Source organism: Vulpes vulpes, chromosome 3, assembly GCF_048418805.1.
Source record: "Vulpes vulpes isolate BD-2025 chromosome 3, VulVul3, whole genome shotgun sequence".
NCBI lineage: Eukaryota > Metazoa > Chordata > Mammalia > Carnivora > Canidae > Vulpes > Vulpes vulpes.
The window spans coordinates 73,427,018-73,450,184 of record NC_132782.1 but is presented as its reverse complement, the minus strand read 5'-3'; the positions used below and the strand labels follow the sequence as shown (position 1 = coordinate 73,450,184).

Sequence of the window (23,167 nt, the reverse complement as noted above, 5' to 3'; positions counted from 1 at the left end):
TTGCCATGCTATCTGAGGGCAGTAGAGCATGCTGAAGAAAACCCCAACCCTCTATAGCCTGTGACACCATCCAGACTGATAACAGCCTATTTGGCAGAAAAATCAGTTATTTAGCCTGAGAATCAAAGTACTCAGAGCTTCAAACAAGAGACCACCAGTAACAAAACAAGCCAAATGAATGTTACTGTCAAGTGATACACCTAAAAGCTTTTCCACTACAGAGTAAACACACAGCTGTCTGGGCACAGGCTCCCTCCTTACACCAAGCTACGGCCCTACTGGGGGTATGCATGTCACATCACAGATCACAACAGCTGTGTGCTGAACAGTGACAATCTGCCCCAGCACTTATATCCCAAATGACCAAGAGGTCACCCATTGAGCGCCACTTTGGTCTGGCTCTACATCCAGCAGCTTGTTTACCTGCTTCACTTCAGCCTGCAGATGGCGAAGCTGCACACACTGCTCCAAGTGCTTCCGATGCTGTTCTGCTGCTAAATCCAGTTCCTGCTGCTTTTCATGAAGGAACTCCAGGAGGTCCTGGACCCGAGTGGCCATGTCGACATCTCTATCGCAAAGCAGCTCCACACCTGCGGACATTGAAGGGAGAGCCCAGAGTTCAACTGGCATGTTGACCCGTTTCTTCAGCCGCGCATGACACACACTGTGCTTTTGTGAATAATCTGGCCAGCTTGGCCAGGCCATTACCTTGGAGGCCAAGTTCAAGGCAGGTGTAGCCAGCAGAGTGTTTACATGTGCTTCTGAGCATGCCCAGGGGATCTCCAAGAATATATCTAATATGTTCCAAAGCAAAACATGATGTATAGCTAATCAAACCAAACCCATCCCCTGTCGCTCTATTTCTACAGTGATAACTGGTGAACATGTGCCTTGCCTTTATAAATGAGTGAACTTTGGCTTGTTTTACTGCACATTCGTTGTGCCCAGTGTACTCTTCAGGAAGCATTTAATTTGATTTGTGTACCAGGAGTAATGTAGTATGCAATTTGCTGCTAAGTTTTAAACACTATCAACTTCCTTCTACATTTTTGGACCTACAGTGACATCTGCTGGTAAAATATAAACTAAGAAAAATATTTTAAATGTGAAAAATTCCTTTCCTTTGAGATTTACATTTCATTCATGGATATACAATTAGAGTTCATGCTACGTGAAATGACATGTAAGAATATTAAGGATTAAGTACACTACATACTGTTAAATGTGATCACGGTATGTGAAAATCAAACAGCAAAATGTTTCTTTTGAAGAGCAGGTACCTAGAACACCTATGTCACATGAGCTAACAAATTGTCACACACACAAACATCACACAGGATGAATTCCTGTGTGACCTGAAGACCCACAGCTGACGTAGAACGCAATGCACTCCTTACCAGAGGCCTGCACTTCATTGACATACTGCAAGAGGTCCTGCCCTTGGTGGATGACATCAAAGGTCAAGTTGTTCATGGTCAAAGCTTTGTCTGCATGGTGCTGGAGGCGCTGTTCTGCTATTGTGAGATCTTCTGTGTCAAAGTCGTTCATTTGCTGAGAAAGCTCATCGTTCCAAGACTCAAGGTCTGAGATGATCTGATAGAGGAGAGTATCTTCTTAGGGCAGAGACTTACAAAATAAATACCTGCTGCGACATTTCACTGTGCCAAGTAAGGAAGGAAGGAACTAATGTGAATGTGTCTGAAGGACATGGAACCCAGCTGGAGGGGTTCCCACAGGCCAAAGAAGGAAGAGTTAGACACAAAAAACCTACCACAATTGAATAAAATGTACAAAATACATAAAAGTACCTTAATTCCTAATAATGTTTTTTTAAAAAAGAACCTTAAAAAACTAAAATTAAATGGAAAAACTCTTCTGATTAAATATTGACAAGAAAACAACCTTTACCTTGAAATTGGTAATTAAAAGAGACAATTATTTAAGCCTAGAACAACGATGGAAGGTTCCCCTTTATAGATAAATCTAGTTATTAAATGTACATATAATAAGATTAGAAAGTTTTTTTTCTAATTTTGTTTTGAAATTCTAGTGAAATAACTCTTCAGGGAATGATCATCGACATGCAGTAAACTCTAATGGAAAGGACAGGGGATTTAATGGGAGGGTCAGACTGCCACCTCCTAATCCCACAGGCCAACCTCAGATCCCTAAAGAAGTGGAACCAGACAGGACCAGCCTTCTGACGGGAGAAGCTGTGGCCCCTGGGGAATATCTAGCACGGAAACTTAATTAGGAGCCCAAATCTTAATCAGGTCTTTACATTGAACTTTCAAGTTCACCGGAAATATGAGGAAAATAAAAACAGAAAATCACTAAGTGAATTCAGAATGTGGGACCTGGTTTTCTTCCACTGATGCAGTCATTCCAAAAAGTCACAGCAGGAAAAGAAGGGTGGATGAAGAGACCATCCTGGATGGAAAGACTATCAATATCACCCTGTGAGCGGCGCCCACGGGCACCCTCTGCTGCCCAGGGCAGCTGCAGAGGTTCCAGCAGCAGCTGAGTGTTGGCGAGGAGTAGCAGACTGTGGTTACGAGGGGAAAGGCCTGATTTTGTAGACGTGCATAAGGAAGTCTTTAGGAGGGAAATGATAAGCTGGCAAAGCTCTACTCTAACATATTACAGCAGAACGATTAACAAAAGAAGGGGTATTGGCAGAGAGAAGGCACAATCTTGCTACATTCGGGAGACAGGCATATGGACTCTCACTGTACCATCCTCGCTACTTTGGCACTAGTTTGAAAACTTCTGTAATCTATATATATATATATATTTTTTTTTTTAATTAAGGCTAAAAACAACAAAATCCAGAAAGGAGGAAAAACACTTTTATTGAAAAAACATTGTATTTCACTTTTAGTGAAAAAACACTGTATTCTCTACACTTAAGTAGAATAACCTTTCCCATGTGTCCTGATTTACTTTATGCAGATGAGCAATGACTACCTGAGTCTGAAAATCTGACAATGTGAGAGTTCACACAGAACCCAACCAGGAGATGAGAAGTAATAAAAATGGAAGGCTTCCCCAAACTCCTCCGGCACAAATCTTCCGGGTTTATTCTTTCATTATTGGGGTCTGCATACAGTGTGTGTATTTACAATAACTTAGTGAATTGGGCTAATTAATAAATTTAAACAATGTTAAATTACACAGAACACACTGAGGGAAAATATTTTTAAAAAGGAAAAGAGAAAAAGCTTACCATAGCTTTAATCTTTATCTCTACTCTAAGGGTCATTTTCTCTCCTAACGTTCATTTCTGGCACTGAAGCAGGAGAGGGTCAGGTGTACTAATGAGACAAAGACTCACAAATAATGTCTCCTGGAGACACCGTCAGGCTCAGACAACACTCAAGAGTGGATAATAAAAGATGAACATTCTAGAACCAGTAGGATTCAAAAATACTTGCCAAGCTGAAAGAAACTCTGGCAATGGGCATGATCAAAGGACCATCAGGAAAAATCCTGCTCCAGGTTCACTATCACAGCATGTTACACACACAAGTGAAAACAAGAAATCAGTGGCAATAACAAAGTTCGTGAAAGTGGAAGTCATTTTTGAACGGGAATTCTTTGGAGAAGTAACTCTGAAACAATGGTTTTTATTTTTATTTTTTTAAACTTTTGTTTTTTAAGATTTTATTTATTTATTCACAGAGACACAGAGAGAGAGAGAGGCAGAGACACAGACACAGAGAAAAGCAGGCTCCATGCAGGGAGCCCAACATGGGACTCGATCCCGGGTCTCCAGGATCACACCCCGGGCTGCAGGCAGCACTAAACCGCTGCGCCACCAGGGCTGCCCTGAAACAATGATTTTTAAAACATATCCCAGAATGTTTAGAAATTCTGTAAGTTCCTCTTCCTAAACACATATGTATCTGTTCCATAAGTAACTGTCACAGGATGCTATAGTAATGATTTTGTTGTTTTCAGATCAATAGAGCAGGTTTTACCTGGAATATCAAGAGGCTGAAATTGTAATATTCTAAGCCATAGAAAACCTAGATCCACTTTTGAGAGATGAAAAGGCTATAAAATACAAGAAATATGAGGGATTTTTAAAAATTGGCCAGGGAACAGAGAAGTTTCTCCCATAAAGTTAATTCCATGCCTCTACGGGCAGTTGAATGGAGAATTTTCCCAGATAAGGGATAAAATCCCAGCTGAAGCCTCAACTGCTCAGGTTTTCATGTTTCAGGATTATTCCAGAGAAAAGAGGTTCTGGGCTATGACCTTTTAAAAGCTTTTAAACTGCATTTTAGCTGGCCTGTGACTGAACTGCAGGTCTAACTTCCTTAGTTCAGGAAAGCACTTACCCCTGGCCTGGCACACTGGCTTTATTAAGGCCACCTGGAATTTTGTGGCTTTGGTGTGGGGAAAATGAGTATTTCCAGTTCCTGAGCTACATTTTAAAACACTAGTTTACTGAAAATGGAAATACAATTAAATTTTTTTCCTTTAAAGAAGCAGCAATACAAATGAAGCTAAGACATTTTTTTAAAGTATCAAAATGTTCTGATGAAAAACTTGAAATAATGCCTGATTGCTCTATTTACTAATTGAAACTACTCAAAAAGCTAAGTTTATAAAAGCAATTCATGTGAAGTAGAGGTCAGAGAGGAAAACAGGCGTGCTGTTCATAAGATGTGCACACTGGAACCAGCAAACCACACTCAGGCAGTTCCTCAATGAGCTGAGTACAGTGTGCCTTGCTCTACATGGCTTCATATGGCTCTAAACATCAAGACACCAAGAGCAGATTTTACTAGACAACATGCATGGCATCTAACTCCTTTCTTGTCATGAACCAATGATGAAAATGAAAACAGCCAAGGCCTTTCTTTAAAGAAAGGAAATGAAAACATCAATGGATGTTCAGACAGGTGGCTGATCACAAAGATCTCCACGAAACGTCTTGCACAGGGCTGGCCTGGCCCCTGTACCTCACATCGAGCCTACCACTTGGACATGGGCCTACACACAGGCCCAAAAGAAGGAAGCAAAGGTCCACTTCTGGCAGAGGGTCCTCCCCTCAGCTGAGAAGTGACTGCCAGCCCTGCACATCCTCGAGGCACTAGCCTGGGGAGGGCATGGCCTACAGACTCTGCTCCGCTGGCACAGGACCAATGGGTGGGCTCACAGGTACCCGGACAGGGACTCTGTCCCCCCACCAGCTGTATGAAACGGACAGGCACCAGGAAACTGGCCTCCCCCCCAGGTGGAGTGAGCTTTGGTCCCTTTCATCCTGTTCCACAGACAAGTTCAGCATCATCCAATTACACTCACTTCTGCTTGTACTTCATCAAGTCCAAAAATAAGATCTTCCCTGGCACAAAATAAGAACCACCCTTTTGTTGAAGAAAAAGAAAAAAAACCCTCACACTGAAGGTGTAATTTTTAGGTAAGAATGAAAGATCATTGAAGCACACTTCAGTGGAGGAAAAAAACTGGATTTCATACTCTCAAAAAAGCTACCAGCATAGGCAAGGCTTATTCTCACTGTCTGGGGAGGGGGCTGCAGAGGGGGAAAGGCAGACAGCGGGGCAGGGAGGGGAAAGACAGAAGGAAGAAGAGAGGATAGTGGCTCCAGGGTGTGCCTCTGCCCCACAGACCACCTCACAGGTCGGGGAGTGCTGCATGGACCTAGTGAGGGCTACGCTGCGAGGCAGCTGTACTTGTATGTGGCACCTCTGCTTGGCTCTATCTGCCGTGCAGTGTGCCTTCCAGCACAATCCCCCCAGCTCCAGGGCAAGGCGCTGTCCTTCCTCCCTCTGACTGTCCTGACCAGGGCCAGGAGAGGAGGCAGGAACCCACGGGACAGAGGCGGGGGCAGAGGAGGGACTGACACTCACATCGATGGCATCCCTCTCGAATATGCGCAGCTGCAGGAAGAGCTCCAGCTTGATTTTGCGCTCCTGGAAGAGCTCCTCCATCTGGGCCTGGGCCTCGTCCAGCTGCTGAAGCACCGTCTCGATGTGACTGATGGAGCTGTTGTGGGGGGTCTTGTTGCTGGAGATGGCTGAGTCCCTGCGGAAGGCAGAGGGGGATGGACCGGCGGCATGAGAACGTCTTCCATTGTCAGAGACCAGATCCGGCCAGGTAGACTTGAGGGGGCAGGAGGCTGACAGTAAGCAGGGCTGCTGGTCTCAGAAAATGGAACCAGTGGCCCCTCCTGCCACACAACGCTGTACACAAAGCTTCCTCCTCCGAGGGAGCTGCCAGGTTTGAGGCCACCCTGAAGACTCCTCTGCACGGTCCACCGCCCACCCCCGCTCTCAAAAAAGCCTGTTACAGAAAGGAACTTCAGCCACCCTTCTCCTTGAGGAGAGAGAACAGAATAGGCGATATGATATCTGTTTGCTACAAATGATAGAGTTGTATCGGCAACAAGGAGTTAAACTAATGCGATCAATTCAGCCTTTATTAGGTCACTTTTGCCTGACTCTGGGCAAAGTGAGCATCACGTGAAATAACCAGTAATGATTCAAAAGCTGTCCTCTCAGTGATCTGTAAAATGAATCTGCTTCCAGGCCCAGCAGGGCCTCCTGCCTTCCTGCATGGAGGAGCACCTGAGGGACAGGTGACGCTCCCCACTAGGCCTGGCCTCCCCGAGCCTCCCTGTCCCTCCGAGGACAGCGAGGCCCAGCATCCTCTAGAGAGGCAGGTCAGTCAGGGCCTGAAGGACGCAGTCGGAGGAGCTTTAAATCAATCCAGTTCGCAAAGACATTTCAGTAATTATTAGGTAGGTGTTAACAGGAAAGCAATAAAAGCTGAGTTCTGGGAAAGTTTATTAGTGCTGTAATGAGGGAAATCACCAAGTCAAAAAGACGGTCATAGTGGGGGAAAAAAGAGAAAGGAATGTTACTCTCCTTTGTATGCAGAAATGTTATTTGTTCTCTACCTAGTTGGACAGAGAATCACAGCTAATTGTTCAAAAGTGGGAGCCCGGGGAAGGGGACATTCCTGGAAGGATTTCAAAGCATCTGCGCTCCGGCGGGAGGGCAGGGATGGGCCCACCTCAGCTGCTGTATGAGGTCCTCCCCTTCCTTGATCACATTGACCGTCACTTGCAGGGTCGTCTGCTGCTGCTGGCCAAAGCGCTTGATGAGGTCCTGCACGGCCTCCACCGACTCGGCGTACACATCATCCAGCAGCTCCTTCTGCAGCTCCTCCAGCCATGTCCACAGCTGGGGAAGGACAGAGTGCAGTGAGGTCGGGCCCCCTGCCCCCGGGAAGCCTGGTGTTGGACAGAGACCCCACACCGCCAGCCTGGGAGCCCAGCCCAAAGCCCACTGGCAGCAGCCTCTCCTGGGGATGGGAGGGAAGGGGGGAGCACCCAGAACAGGCACCAGTGTACAACCCCAGCGTGGGGCAGCACAAACAGAAGAGAGCCCAAGGGGACGGCCACAGAGAAAAGAGGGAAGGGAAGGGAAGTCACTCTTTCTGACTCTTCCTAGGCTCAATCATGGTGCAAGAGAGGTAAGAAAGGCCCCTTCTGCCCACGGCACATCTGCTAAGCATAAGTTAAGCATTCTTTTACACATCCTCTGACTCTTGTTTAGCAGATGGACGGTCTTATTTTATTTTTAGCAAGAGCACTACAACCCATTATTAATTATTAAGCTGCTGCTCAGATGTGGCTGCTTTATATCGCTCAGAAAAGGAGGCAGCATGTGATGCGGCGAAGAATCCACAGGCAGCAGCAGCGTTTGGGACCCCGGCCCGGCCCGGCCGCTGCTCACCCACACAGGTGGAAGGAGCGTGCGTGCTGAAGACACCTGCGACACCACTGTACACCACTCACAATGGGTCAGGGGATGAGGCCACGTAAAGACAATCTGGAACAGCAGTGGCAAGAGGTAGTCCAGGCCTGGCGAGAGGAGCCCATGGTCCCTCCCCCACCTTCCACACCTGTGGGGGGCACTCAGTAGACAGGAGGAGACCGCCACTTATACCACACAGCTTGGAAGTGGTTTGTGTGAGGAGAAAATGCTTCCTGCTTCCTGGGGGATGTGAGAAGCAACCCCCCAACACTATCTTCCAAGCGCCCACTACAGCCAGCACCTCCTCCCGGGGTGCTGATCAGTCATGCCAGGCCCTGTGGCTCCCACGGTGAGACCATGCTTGCCAGAGCAAATGCTTATTGGGTCTTTTCCTTCTGAGCTCATCTCCTTCGAAAACTGCTTTACTGAGCTATAAGTGACATGCAATAAACTGCACGAATTTCAGGATACAGTTTGCGAAGTTCTTAGCATCTGGTCAAGCCCATGAAAGGACCCCTGCTGTCCACAGGGAACAGCTCTGTCACCCTGTGCCCTCTGGAATCTCTCTTCCCCCTCTGCCTTCCCTCCCCAGGCAACCACCCAGCTGCTGTCACCAGAGATTAGCTGGAGTTTTCTTGAAAAAGCCTAGAAAAGGAACCATATAGTATGAACTCTATTTCTGGTCTTTCTTTCCTCCAACATAATTATTTCGAGCTCCATCCATACTACCGTGGGTACCTTTTCTACTGTGAAACAGGATTCCAGCCTATGTATATGGCCCAGTTTAGCCCCTCACCTGGTGAGGACATCTGAGCTGTTTCCACTTTTTGGCCATTACAAACATTGCTCCTATGAACTTCTGTGCACGGTCTCCGCATGTACCTATGTTACCCCCCACCTTACTTTTTAATGATGAATAGCGGTGTAGAATGCTGGATCACATGATAGGTCTATGTTTAATTTTTTTTTTACAAATTACCAAACTGCTCTTCCCAAGGGGCTGTACCAGACACATTTCTGCAAGCAGCCTTTGAAAGTTCTAATTCTTCTTCATCCTCAACAATACCTGATATGGTCGGTCTTTTTAATTTTAGTCATTCCAGATGAGTGCCATCTATTTTATATGGTTTTAATTAGTTAATTCCCTACTTACTAATGATGGCAAACCCAAGCTAACCTTCTAAGAATTCTTTTGTTGTTAAACATAGCTTTAGTTAGAAATAAAATATCCAGATGGCTCCTGTCAGGTCAGTAAGTATTTTAAATAGAGCAGGTGAATTTAAAAACAAGGAAAGTGATGGCAAAGGACTTATTTTTCAGTTAAGCTACCTGGGACCCTAGGAGTTGATTTTACTAAAAATGTTCAATGAAACACCTGTTAACTTTTTTTTTTTTTTTTTTTTTTACTATCCACCCATTTTTGTGTATTAAGTTACCAAACTGCATCCAATTCCAGAATTTTAATTTAAAGGAGTTTAAGAGGTAGGCTGGTTCACCTCTTTGATCTTATAGATTAAGTAAAAGTAGCCTAGGTTATGTAGTCACCTTCATGACATGGACAAAATCAACTGCTGGTGCCGAGCTATTGGCAAAGCCGGTATCGGAGAAGCGCCCTCTAGCTCCAGTCACACTTTGCACTGATACTGTAGGTCAACATCAAAAGTACCATTCTTTGAATCACCATATAAATATGGACTAATGCTCTGTACAATCTATAAAGGGCCCATAATCAAGAACATACTCTTTTGGGTTTGTTGTCTGCTTTTCTCTAAATTCTCATGAACACTGCTGCATTTGTAAATACCATCATGATCATTAGCATCTCCCAATCTGCTCCAATATTTCCTATGAAAAACCTCCCAAGTTCTACAGGTCATATTATACAGCAGGACTACTGTGGATTTAAGAGATGCTTTAAGAAAGTGCTGCTCATGTCCACAATAGCCAAATTGTGGAAGGAGCCTCAGTGTCCATCGAAAGATGAATGGATAAAGAAGATGTGGTTTATGTATACAATGGAATATTACTCAGCCATGAGAAATGACAAATACCCACCACTTGCTTCAACGTGGATGGAACTGGAGGGTATTAGGCTTAGTGAAATAAGTCAATCAGAGAAAGACAAACATTATATGGTCTCATTCATTTGGGGAATATAAATAATAGTGAAAGGGAATAGAAGGGAAGGGAGAAGAAATGGGTAGGAAATATCAGAAAGGGAGACAGAACATAAAGACTCCTAACTCTGGGAAATGAACTAGGGGTGGTGGAAGGGGAGGAGGGCGGGGGGTAGAGGTGAATGGGTGATAGGCACTGAGGGGGGCACTTGACGGGATGAGCACTGGGCGTTATTCTGTATGGCAAATTAAACACCAATAAAAAATAAATTTATTATTAAAAAATAATTTAAAAAATAAATTAAAAAAAAGAAAAAGAAAAAGAAAGCACTGCTCTGTGACCTAAGAGATCACTGAATTTCTCTGAGACGCGGTTTGCTACAGCAGGGACCCTCAGACCAATACTGGCCTCAGGAAGTCACTACGAGGGCCAGAAGACAGCGCAGGAGAGCACTGAGTGATCAGCAGTGCTCTGTACAAATTTAATTCCCAAAGCATAATGATCCACTCAAATTAACTCAAGAGGCAAGATTCACTAAAAGAAACCAAGAATGTGCCAGTGAGCAAAAAACAATTTTACCAAGACATTTTATTGAGTCAAAATATTTATCCAAAAACATTCAGGATATGTTATCTAATAGGTAGGCTTTTCCAGCTGAAATGGTTTCATCAACCTCCTCCCACTTGCTCCCTGTAGAGGAAAAAAAACCCTCAACCACACAAGGCCACAGCAGCCTTCCCACCCTCGGGACACCTGACTGAAAACAAACACTATGAAAAGGTCACCCCATTCAATTACACGGACTCCATTGTAAAAGAAAACTTTAAAAAACCACTTCAGTCCCTTTCTCTCAAAATCTCAACTATTATCTTCCACCTTACCATACACACTGCAGTGAAGCTGCTCCTACATCGTTGCCGTGTAAGGGAACCCAGGAAGGGGGGTGTCCTTTGAAGTACACTTGCCTGTGAGGCAGCCCTGGTTAACAAACAGGTGGCTAACGAATGGGTGGAAAGTGGAGCACACATAAGGAATGGATAGAGAGGCACTGCACTAATTATACTACTGGTTCTTTAGAAAGGGTACCACTCATTCAGTGGCGTTCGGTGTACAAGCAAATGTACATCCAAAAAGGACTGCTCTATTACACTGTAATCTAAACAGAAGCAGCACTGATGAGAAGGTAAAGGAGCCAAGTCTACCCCAAATGTAGACTTGGCATCACGGAAGAGGGTGTGGGACTCATCAGAGAACAATCTGGCCCATGGAGAGTGAGAGCCAATGGGGGGCCTCCAATTTTAGTTGCACTACACTTTTAAGAGCTAGATTCTCTTAACACTAGTAGAGACTAATATCTCTTTTTAAAATTTGTGGAGAAAACAGAAACACATTTTTTTTTCAAAGCCCACTCGAAAAAAACACTACAATATCAGCAAAATACAACAACATGAATGAAGACAGCTGGTAGAGGATCTGCATGTACTAGATATGACACATCCAGCATCCAGGTGGCCCAACCCTCCTTCCCACCCTTGTTCACACAGACGGGTCAGGCCTCCCCAGGGACATCAGCTGGCTAGGCCCCTCCAGGAGCCCTGGCCCAGCATCCTTCTTGCACCAGTGCCCTAGATGCCACATTGGACCCAAGCGGTGCCTATCTGGTGCTCCTCCTGGACTCAGCTGTGAGGCCTAACTCACGACTCTGCTTGTGAAGGATGGATGACAAGGTACAAAACTCTTCTTCTCTGGCAAACACTGCAAAAAATACATATATAATTAGGTTATGAAACCATGTTAATGAGCCTTGCTTCTAGACACTGTGAGGAGGAGGAGACCAAAACCAATGCTTGGAAGTGGCCTGAGGCACAATATGTAAGTGCTTCTACAGAACCTCATGGTCAGGGCCACAAATGATAGTTCAAACACTTCTCCTAAGAGGTAATGCAGAGTAACAATTAAGAGTGTAGCCTCTGAAGCTAGATTGCTTGACACCCTATCCTAACATAACATCCTAGGCCATGGCCTTGGGCAAGGTACCTAGCAGAGTCTGGGCCTCCAGCTCCTCCTCTATAAAATGGGCCTGGTAACAGTGCCTACATCTCAGGGAGCTGCTGGGAAGGGTAAACGGGATGGGAGGATACATGCAGAGTGAAGAAATAAGTAACTATTACCAGTTTTTGTTCTTCTGGAAAAAAATTTTCTAGTAAGAACCACGAAGTTTTAAAAGTCTTCTTTCTCTAGATATTTTTCAAAACATATCTAGGTTCCTACCTATTGTTCAAAATATGTATATGTCACTCAGTCTGGTAGACTTAACACCATCCCCCGTTTCAATCTTTTTACATCTAAAAATAGTATGAGGAAAAGGTGCTAGAATTAGTGCACTGGAGTCCATAGAAATACTTCTCCTTCGTTGCAGGGGAAGTGCCATGAGGATCTGTGGGTCAAACCTCTTCCTTTCCTCAACATCTTGGACACTCGGACACGCAACCACAGTGGGACATGCTGGCCCAGTCCGTCCAGCCGTGGAACCAGTGAAGGGCCATGGGTACCAGGGAAACCACAGACATGGATCTTGGGCCCAGGCAGTTGAAGAAGGAACAACAGTAAATGAGGTAGAAGGAGCAAGGTTATATTTAAACCCATAATGTCAAAAGGCCCCCAAATCCTTTGCCCCTTTGGATTTTCTTTTCTTCTGCTTCTACAGAAAATATTCTCTATTTGGAGAAAAAAAGGATTCTAAGATAAAGGTCATTTCTTTTCTTTTTTTAAAGATTTTATTTATTTATTCATGAGAGACACACAGAGAGAGAGAGAGAGAGTGAGTCAGAGACACAGGCAGAGGGAGAAGCAGGCTCTATGCAGGGAGCCCGACGTGAGACTTGATCCCGGGATTCCAGGATCATGCCCTGGGCCAAAGGCAGGCACCAAACCATTTAGCCACCCAGGGATCCCCAGATAAAGGTCATTTCTGATGTCAGTTGGTGACAAACTGATATACAGCATAATGCAGTATGATTCCAATAAAGCTTATTTTTAAGCTTTTAAGTTATATGATGCCTAAAATATCTGAATAAAAGAATGAGAAAAAGTCTCTAAGATACCTGTGAAAGTTTCTACTATAAATTTCCTGAGCGTGACAAAACCCTGAACTTCTGTCCATGCTGTTAATTTACAGTAAAGAGATACATTTCTGCCGACAGCAGGAGAGGAGCTGAACTTTATCTGGGTTCTCAGCACCTTGAATTTTACTAGGAGAACTGTGGCCCACGGCCAGAGCTGGGCAATGCTGCCCCCCCTTAGAGGCCCTCTGAGCCATGGCCAGCAGCACTCCAAGGAAGAGGGCTTGAACCCAACCCACCACCAGGATGCAGCTGTATACAGACCTGGTTCACGGACCAGGATCCATCCACAGAGAAGGCTGGGAGACACACGAGCTTCTAGGGACAGAGGTCCTGTGACAAAGATGTGAGAGCTCTGGTCCTGGATCCAGCAGAGTCGGGCTGGGTGTGACCCAGGCAAACTTGCACTTGGGCCCCTCCCCCCTGTACTGGGTGGAGCCTAAAGGAGGAAACTGCAGCAAGGGAGACTTTGCCAGAGAGCTCCCAGAGGAACTTGCTGGCCTGCAAGAATCCCAGGAAGGACTGAGCTCCCAGCCCTATTCTGCAGGTAGTAGGATGGTTAGCTCAGGTGGTGGGGGAATGCTGAGATCTGGGGATTGTTTTAGCTGCAACCTCTTTCAAATGTGAAGTCTCAGTGCAGTCCACCAGCCCACGCCATCTGAAGGAGAAGCACAACTCCTCAGATTTTGGCCCTTATTTGCATGTGGCCTTGGGAAAATCCTTGGCACTCTCTACCCTCGGATTTCTCATCCATGAAATGGGATCATTTTGTCTGTACATCTTCCCTCACTGGCAAAGCCAGTCTGAAAATCAAATGAAGTGACCACAGGCCTGTGAAAGAAATAAACAGAAGCTACTACCACTGGGGTCTGCTTTCCTACTCTTATTTATGACAAGGACAATCATTTGGGTACCAATGGGGATGAACGAGTGGTCAGGCCAGCCCTGGATGCATAAAAGCCAAACCCCCAGCGAAGCTGCAAGCCAGGTGCAGGAATAGGTAGGTTTGGTGGCAGCTTACAGGCAGGACTTCAGAGGGCACCCACTGTGCACACAGATCCTGATTCAGTTTCAGCTACAAGCAGTGCAGCTCAAAGGGGAACTGTTCCTGCCATGTGCAGCACCTCCTTCAGCCTGAAATGGTGCACATGCCTGGTGCCCAGATCAGCAAGGAATAAGGGCTTGAGAAGTAACTTGTTATTCTGGGGTGGGTGATAAAATATGCCTTAATGTGACAAAAGGGAGTTGCTGAAGGATGTACTGGACAAGGCCTTGGGGTGGGTGGGGGGGCACAGAAATCAAAGTATCATGAAACAATATGTCTGCAAGTATGTGTAAGAGAGCGGACAGAAGGAGAAGCAAGCAGAAGTGTGTCAGGGTAGCCCCCAGTCAGGAGGCAATGCCACATGGGTAGGCAATCAAGGACAAGGTGAGGTATAGGTGATGGCTGGGTGGAGGGACCACACAGAGGCCACGGTCAGAGTGGGAACTTCAAGCATTCAGGTGCTTACATGAAGTCGACTTTGTGAAAAACAGATTTTGAGATGAGAGATTTTTTTTCTTTTTATTCCCCAATATTGCCAAAGCATAAAACACTCTCCCCTGAGGTTTCAAATTTGGGAAGAGCTCCTCCACCCCCACGTCATTTTGACAGCAACTGTTTCCCCCCCGAGTCAAAATGTAATTCCTCCCTCACTCTACAAGTCTCTTGAGCATTGGTCTTCCAGATCCCAAGGATAGATAACACTTCATTCCTTGGGCTCTACCAGCGTGGCAGATTCTGAAACTCCTTCCACACCAGCTCACTCTTCTCTGAACACTCCCCTCTTGGAAAGTGGGGGCTGATGAGCAAAGGCAACACCACGTGTGATCCAACCAGCAGTGCACAGCAAGATGATTGCCTCCCAGTCGTGATTTTTTCTCATCCAGCCACGGGGGCAGGACACTACTGTGTACTCTATTCATGAACATGTGTATGGCTGTTGTTTTAACAAGTGTTGTGGCCACCTATGTGACCCTTACTCTACAACTTGCCTAGATGAGCGTCTCTGATTCAAAAGGCTCATATTAAAACCCATGAATGCAATTTCTGTGATGGATGTTTTGACTTATTCCTGCTGACATGTTTTGGGATCCTACGTATTCTATAGACCCTGGCCTAGACTCTAATATAAGCATGCCTCCCATGCCAATCCACCCACCCACAGGCTTTCTACATGGGGACGGATATGTATTGGGGAAACACCAACCCCAGCCTCACTGAGGTCATCCACTAACAACCTCAGTGATGACGGTCTCACTGGCAAGGCTTTTAAGGTCACCACAATTATTTTTGCTGCATCAAGTCTGCCCTTGCTTTGTGGCAATCTGGCCATTTTCAAGATAAACAGCTCTCCACACAACAAAGACGAGTTTTCAGGGTGCCAGCGTTCCAATAAGTAATGTTTCCAGGTGTTACACTGGGACATAAGAGTTCTGCTACATTAGCAGAGTCACTTCAAAGACATGACTACTGCACAGGCTGCCCTCCTACAGAAGGGGACACCAGGGATGAAACCCACCCATCTGCTAGGCCTCAGGTCCAACCGAGGTGACTGACCTACCATCTCCCATTGCCACCACTAGCAGCAAGTCTGGTCCAACCATGGGTCTGGACTAGAAACTACTTCTTTACTCAACAAACTGATGAGTAATACCTTACTATCAGAAGCACTTTTCTGGCTGGTACCTTCCACTTGGGGAGCAGCATGGTAGGGTAAGGACAGGGCTGGTCTTGTGATAATGGACTCCCTCAGTTGACAGTTTTTTCCCAGCCATTCAGCAGTCTGATTCTAGTGACTGTACTAAGGGATTGCTCATACTTTCCTATTTTGTCTACAAATTAAATGTCAAATGCTCACAAATTCCACTGCAGGCCCTTCATCAAACCAGAACCCCAGTAAAGAATAAATTAACATGCTATGACTTGTTCACATCTTTCTCTACTGGTGGTTTATAAACTGCCTCTTCTAGAACTCTGCCTAGGGCTGACCTTGCCTGAGTGCTGTGTGACCTCTGCCTTCTGGATCTCCAGCCTCCTGGCTTTTCTCCTGTCACACTTCCATAAAGGTCAACAGACCCAATCATCAAGTTCTCTCACCACCAGGGGTCTAATTTGTCTTGCAATAGAGACTTGAACTCACTTAGAAGAAATAAGTCCTTTCTTCTAAAATCTTCACTCATTTTGATCTTTCACTTCTTCTAAGGCAGTCTGAAAAGCAGCCTCCTTGAGGTGAACAAAAAAGCAAAGTGAAAGTGGATGAAGTCTACTTTCTACTTGCATCCATTGCCACTAGTGACTGGCATCACTAGTGCCAGGCAAAAAGCCCAGCCCTTCCTTGATCTTGGGGTTCTGAATTTTGGGCTTCAAAGAAAGGAAAACAAACAACAAAACAAAAAGCTTTTTCTTATCTAGAGCTTTTAAGCTTTCCTGACAAAACCCTCATATGTTGCTGGCAATCAATGTACCACTTAATCAATAACAACAATAATCAGTAACAAACAATACATGCTAGAAATGCATATGGATGATGTACTTTTCGCAATTAACTGAAGATCTATCCCATTTAGTTTAGGAAGCCAAGTATCAAAATAAAAAATTAAGAATATTAAAAATGCTCTATTAAGTAACAGTCTAATAAGTAAACCAGATCATATATACATCCATTTTCAGCTGGGCATTTTAAGACCTATCATATTGCACTGGCTTGACATTCTGTTAAAGTGCCTCCCTCCTTTTTTATTACATTAATTGAGGCCAATCTACAAACAACTTAAAGCAGACACTTCCAACTCTCCATCAAGGGCTGACACTTCAACAAGAAATTGTAAAATTCAGAATTGGTGCAGTTTAGATTTTCAATTCCTGCTGTAATACTGAATTACAAATAAAAATAATATCATACATTACTTATTAATTCATTTACTTAAAATCATCTAAGCAACCATTATGTGTCAGGTATGTTAGAGTTTCCTGTAATTCTCCACACTACCGCCTAATTTCTCTGTTGACATAAAAATTTTCTCTACCTGAAAATATTGGACCAATATTAAGAGAGAAAATTCATGAATTTAAACCAGTTTTAAACTACTCTACAGATAAAAAACTTGTTTTACATGAAATTATTTGGATAAACGGGACTTCCTTTTAGATAGTAACATCCCTCTGTCCCCCACAGGCTAACAAAAATATTTTATTTTTTTAAAGATTTTATTTATTTTTTCATGAGACACACAGAGAGAGGCAGAGACACAGGCTCCCTGCAGGGAGCCCGATGTGGGATTCGATCCCAGGACACCAGGATCATGATCTGAGCTGAAGGCAGATGCTAACCAACCACTGAACCACCCAGGCATCCCATAAAAATGTTTCATATGTATTTATTTGGTGGGGGGGGGGGGGTCACTTATTCTGTAGCTCTGGCTGGTAATAAAAGTAGTGATGCGTACAAAGTAACACATGTCAGTATGGAATGACCCATGAGTAAAGATTCTTTATAAAAGAGCTGACCCTGTCCTGATAGAGTGGGGCTAGACACGGAGCTTCTGAGTCTAGAAGGATTTCAACCTTTGATCCTAAAGAACACGACCAGAGCATGGTGCTTTTCAGACAGAGGGCACCAGAGTAGATCATACAGTTTTGGTTAAGCAAAGATAAGCCAGGAAAAGATCAGATTATACCTAGGTATTTATACCTTTGCATTTCACATTTAAATCTGCCTCATCCTGTGTTCAACAATTATAGACGGGTGAGGAGGCAAAAAGGATGCCCTGTACTGGCAGCTGCTACAAGACAGGCACTAGGGTAAGCTACTACATCTGGAGCTTTACTCAGCTGTTCCTCGCACCCCAGAGTTTTAGTATTCCTATTCTGGAGTTGCGAAAGCCAAGGTTCTCCGAAGCAATTTGTCTCAGATCACTCAGCCAGTTCAGGGGATGTTACACTTTAATATACTTTGTGAGTTATTTTAATAAAGATGATATTTTTACAGAAAAAAAGCTTGAATGACAAGACGTTTTTTTAAAAATATATATGTATACTTCTACCTATGGGAAAATGACCTCTTTTTTTTTTTTTTTTACGATTTATTTATTTATTTATTCATGAGGGACACAGAGAGAAACAAAGAGGCAGAGACACAGGCAGAGGGAGAAGCAGGCTCCACACAGGGAGCCTGACGTGGGACTTAATCCCGGGTCTCCAGGATCATGCCCTGGGCTGAAGGCAGATGCTAAACCACTGAGCCACCCAGGGGTCCCCCCCCCCTTTTTTTTAATACCAGACACTGTGGGACCCAGGAAATTTAACAAAATCCCCTACTCCTGGACAAGCAGAGCAGGTCTGACTCTATTTTGTGCTGCACCCGCCTTGTGCTGACCTGCTTATTACTTAGGGCACTGCCCCACCCTAGTCAGGACCAGGGCACACCCTAACCGGAAATCCGGCTCAGCGGACCAGCATGACTGGGCAACTTTCTGCCTATCCTATAGGCCACTGGCCCCTATAAAGCTGCTACGCCTCTTAGTCTCGGGGTCCAAGTCCCTGCTCCGCGGTGTCGAGTGTACTTGGACCCAGGCTCGAGCTTGTAAATAAACCCTTGTGTGTTTGCATGGGTGTCAGCTCCTTGGCGGTTTCTCAGATTCGCGATCTTGGGCACAGCACCACCACAGAATATATGAAGACAAAGTGCTAAACCTGTTGATGGCAATCGAATGCCCAAAGCCAAATGTAACGTTCAGTCAGCCAAGGGCTGATGACACAGTAAATGGTCCTAAGCCCTTAGCTTCCCTTGTTTTCTCTGGCCTGGGGCTGCTTAATTGCTCATTTGTATCTACATCAGATTAGTAAATCAAAGGGATCAAATGCTTAAGAATGGAAGGAGAGAGCTACTAGGGAACTGAATATTAAGCATAAATTATTGAGATTTCATCATTTAAAGTAAACATCCTAAGATACTATGCATTGGGGCTTAACCTTTCCCACTGGACTTTTGAGAAGTTACAAAGCTAGAGCTCACTCCCCCATTGTTAATGGGGATGTACATGCCATTCTGAAAAACAGTTTTTTGCTCTTTTGGAACAACATGAGCTTATCAGAGGGCCCAGCAGTGACACTCTTCGGGCATTTACCCCAGAGAAATGAAAACTTCAGGCCACGTGTAAACCTGTGCATGATGGTCTGGTGTCTCCTTCTGTAATAGCCAAAGACTGAAAATAACCAAGCTGTCCTTTAATGTAATAGCCAAAGACTGAAAATAACCAAAATTGCCAATAGTTAACACATGACATATCCATACCATGAAACACTACTCAGTAACTAAGAGGAAAGAACTACTGATGGATCTCAAGGGAATTACTGTGGAGTAAAAAGCTTATATGATATTTGATCTTGTTATATAACATTTTTGGTTATGCTGGTTGCCAGGGGTGAGAGATGCAGTCGAGGTTGGGCATGAACAGGAGGTATACCAATTCTGTAGGATTCTGCATGTCGAAAATGGTGGTAGTTACATGAATCTGCACATGGTAGCAGCGCACAGAGCTAACCACATGAGTGCACACCTGCAACACCGGCACAAGCTCCACGGGGCATAGCAAAGTCACCTCAGTGCCTTCCTAGTGAACTGCTGTTAGACAAGGCGTGACACTGGGGGAGGCTGGGAGAAGGGGGCATGCACCTCCTTGTCCATTTCTTTTTTGCCCAACTTCCCACAAGCCTACAATTATTTCAGATTGAAAGCTAAAAAAGAAACACAGGAATATGTCTGCAGTTATCACATACGTCCCTGGAGGCATAGAGGTAGGGGTAAAATAGCAAAGGAGGAATGAGTAATCATCTTAGACAATGCAGACACAGGAGTCATCAGCAAAAGTGCAGCTGAGAAGGCCAAAATGAAAGGCTTGAAAGTTGGGGATCAGCCTGTAGAGGACTTAGCACAGGACGGGTCGGGGAGCTGGAGGACTCAGAGAGCTGACCTGCCCCTCACCAGGGACTGTCCCGCCCAGGGAATTGAGGGGGCGGGGACAGAGACAGGCCCTCGCTGGGAGGCCAGGCGGAGGGAATGGGCTCTGCACTGTGACTGCCAATGATGACAAGAGTCCAATCAGAGGGCCTGGGAACAGCCACAGCATGTGACCACCAACCCTCTTCCAGGTGGGATTCTTAAGAATTCCCGAGCTAGCACTGAACCGACATCACCTTGACCCAGCATCTTTAAAGTTACTTGTTAGTGAGATCACCTTTGAATACGTGCTCATTTCCTGCAAAAAGGAAAGTGTAACTGCCGTGCTCCAGAAAGGGAGAAACAAGCACCGCTCAACACCTGGAACGAGCAGGCGAACGTGCGCACCGCCACCGCCACTGCTGGGAGAGCCTTTGTAAGTTAACTTCCAGAAAGCTTCATGATTTGCCTAACTGAAAAAGACAAACTACTTTTTCTTTCTTCCTTATGTAATTTTATTTTTTTTTAATTTTTTTAAATTTATTTATGATAGTCATACAGAGAGAGAGAGAGAGAGGCAGAGACACAGGAAGAGGGAGAAGCAGGCTCCATGCACCGGGAGCCTGACGTGGGATTCGATCCCGGGTCTCCAGGATCGCACCCTGGGCCAAAGGCAGGCGCCAAACCGCTGCGCCACCCAGGGATCCCTTCCTTATGTAATTTTAAATTGCATGATCTGCTTGAGAAAAATTAACTCGGATAGCAGAGATCTTTCAACAATTTTCTATTCCTCTGATATGTTAAACTATTTAGTAACTTCATGCAAACATGTATTTAATTAGCATGGCTTCCTCTCCTTGGCCCTTCTGTCACTTTCAATCTTGTTTTCAACAAATTAAATTTATTCTAAATGAATCTAAGTTTTCTTTCAATAACCAGTTTCAAAACACAATGACTGAGGAAATCATTCCTTCCTACATAGAATCTACCAAATAGCCCTGTGGGTCTTGGGGCATGGCAGGGCACAGACAAAGCAGACAAAGGAAAATTCTGGAGCTGGTCAGTAAACATATGAATGTACTCAGAAAGCGGTTGGGGCTCAAAACGATGTCCAAGCAAATCGCAGGGAAGAATCAGGCGGCACTCAGAGCCTGTATGTGGCCGGCTTCCCGGTGTCTGCACACCCAGCTGCCCCGGCCTGCCAGGGCCCCCTGCAACTAGCCACCAGAGGCATCCTTCCCTGGCCTCGGGTCACTGTAGGGACACACACTGAAGAAACAAGTCAGGAAAAACGTGCCAGTTTCTCTGCCACTGTGAAAGTTTCTCATAGACAAACGGAAGAATGAATGTGCTGAAAACTCCTGAACCACCTTTAAACCAGATTTAAGGTCTCCTTAGTCTATCCACATCATAAATTCTGGTGGTTCCCATAGTGTTAGTCAATGAAAACAAAAGCGTTTTCACTTTTAAATCCATTTCCAAGTCTGGTGACAAGACAGGCCCCACCGTTGGCTAACTAGAACATTTATATTCTAAGATTTTTTTTTTTTCTTAAAAATGCTACCAATGTTGTAATAACCAATGAACACCAACTGAGTCTCTGGGGGGACAGCTTTTGTAAAACTAACTTCCTTGAGTGTCTGCTTTTTGAAAACCATAACGAAGTTGAAAAGGTGACATAAACCATAAGTACTGCTTCATATAAAAGGTCCTCTCTGTCCTAAAAGCAAGCTTAATCTTTACAAATCCTGAAGATTATTTCTAGGCATGTCACAGAGATGAGTATCAGATGGCCACCACATGGCTCCAGACCCCTCTCCAACAGCACAGGCCAGCCCAGGCCACGGCAGCCCCCACCCCAGCTGCCACACTCTGTGCTTCCCTCCAAGCTCCTTGCTGCTGCCTGCCTGTCTGCCCAGCTTAGTGAGCAAAGGTGTCATCTGCTTTTTCCAAACAGACCATCTTCTCCCCCTCAGCTTGGGTGTTCAAATGCATAAGATAATGAGAAGCTAACATATCAATACTGAGGAGAAAGAAAGAAACGCCCAACTGTACTGCAACTCAGACAAGTGCTATAAGAGGTGCATGTAAAGTGCCAGGGAAATGAAGGGGAGCAGTTTGTCCAAGTTTCAGGGGTGTCAGAGTGCCACAGGTTTGGGGACACTGTCCTGAGTGTGAGGGGCTAGAGGAAAAGTAGAGACCAGGCCATGAGGCTGCTGCGAGCTTTCAGGCCGGTGCCCCACATGTTCAGAGATTAATTGAGGGTTCAAAACCAAGGCTACAACCTGGTCAAATTTCTATTTCTGGCAGCAGTGCAGCAGGAGGCTGGAGGCAGAGCTGCCAGAGGCAGGGAGACTAGTTGGTGGTTACTGCTTGAGTGGAGCTGAGTGAATTCAGAGCCGGCTACCCCAGTAACTAGAAACTGCTGTGGACAAGTGTAGCATTTGTAGGTCTCCTCACAATGACCATGTATCTCCAGAAAAAAAACAGTTTCTTTGTAAATGTTGCAAAGTCTTTTTCAGTGATGGCATTATTAAAAGCAGACAAAGCAGCTAGTGCTGTTGGGTTCTATTCTGATGGCAGTCCCAGGCTCACAAAGTTCCAGCTCTCTCAGAAAGGGCTATTCAGCAGACGGCAGCGCCTACCGCCAGCCTGGGTGAGGTGAAGCACAAGGCCATGGGGGCTCCAGCTGGCACATGGGCTCATGGAGTTTCAGAGTAAGAGGGAAGTGTGGTTTTCCCAGACCCAAGCTTAAGTTACAAAATGGCGTGGTTGAGGACTGACTGACTGCCCAAGATCCTAGAATTGGCAGTGAAGTTCTTTCCCCGTGAACACGTCTATTGGTTCCAAATCTCTGATGCCCCTCCCGTGTTTCTCTGCAGCAGCTTTACTCTTTCTAGATCCTTCCTAGCCTGTGGCCTATAAGCTTTCACATGTTCAATTCCAAATTATCTGGAAGGGCTCCTCATTTCAAATTTATAAAGAGCCATGAAGTAGAATTTTTTCCTTAGAAGATACAGTAAAAGTTGAAACACTTACTGAATTTATGTCTTTTTTTTCCTCATAAGCTCCAAGAGTTTAATTGTAATTTTATAGGAATTCTACTAAGAACAATACATATACAAAGTACAATTAGTACCAACCTATTTTCCATATA

The 23,167-nt window shown here is 45.0% G+C and overlaps 1 protein-coding gene across 4 annotated transcripts in view; it reads right to left on the bottom strand.

The window, feature by feature from the left end:
• The window catches only part of TRIO (trio Rho guanine nucleotide exchange factor), a 356,945-nt gene that overhangs the window by 143,344 nt on the left and 190,434 nt on the right, over nucleotides 1-23,167 (bottom strand). For all 4 annotated transcript variants that reach the window (XR_012000490.1, XM_072752731.1, XM_072752732.1 and 1 more), the window contains 4 exons: nucleotides 7,045-7,214; nucleotides 5,880-6,054; nucleotides 1,398-1,593; nucleotides 424-590 (listed from right to left, as the gene is read on the bottom strand). Coding sequence is in view for 3 of the 4 variants with exons in the window: in XM_072752731.1 (XP_072608832.1) it covers nucleotides 424-590; nucleotides 1,398-1,593; nucleotides 5,880-6,054; nucleotides 7,045-7,214 (708 nt within the window). In the remaining variant the exon portion in view is untranslated. The remainder of the gene's footprint in view (nucleotides 1-423; nucleotides 591-1,397; nucleotides 1,594-5,879; nucleotides 6,055-7,044; nucleotides 7,215-23,167) is intronic.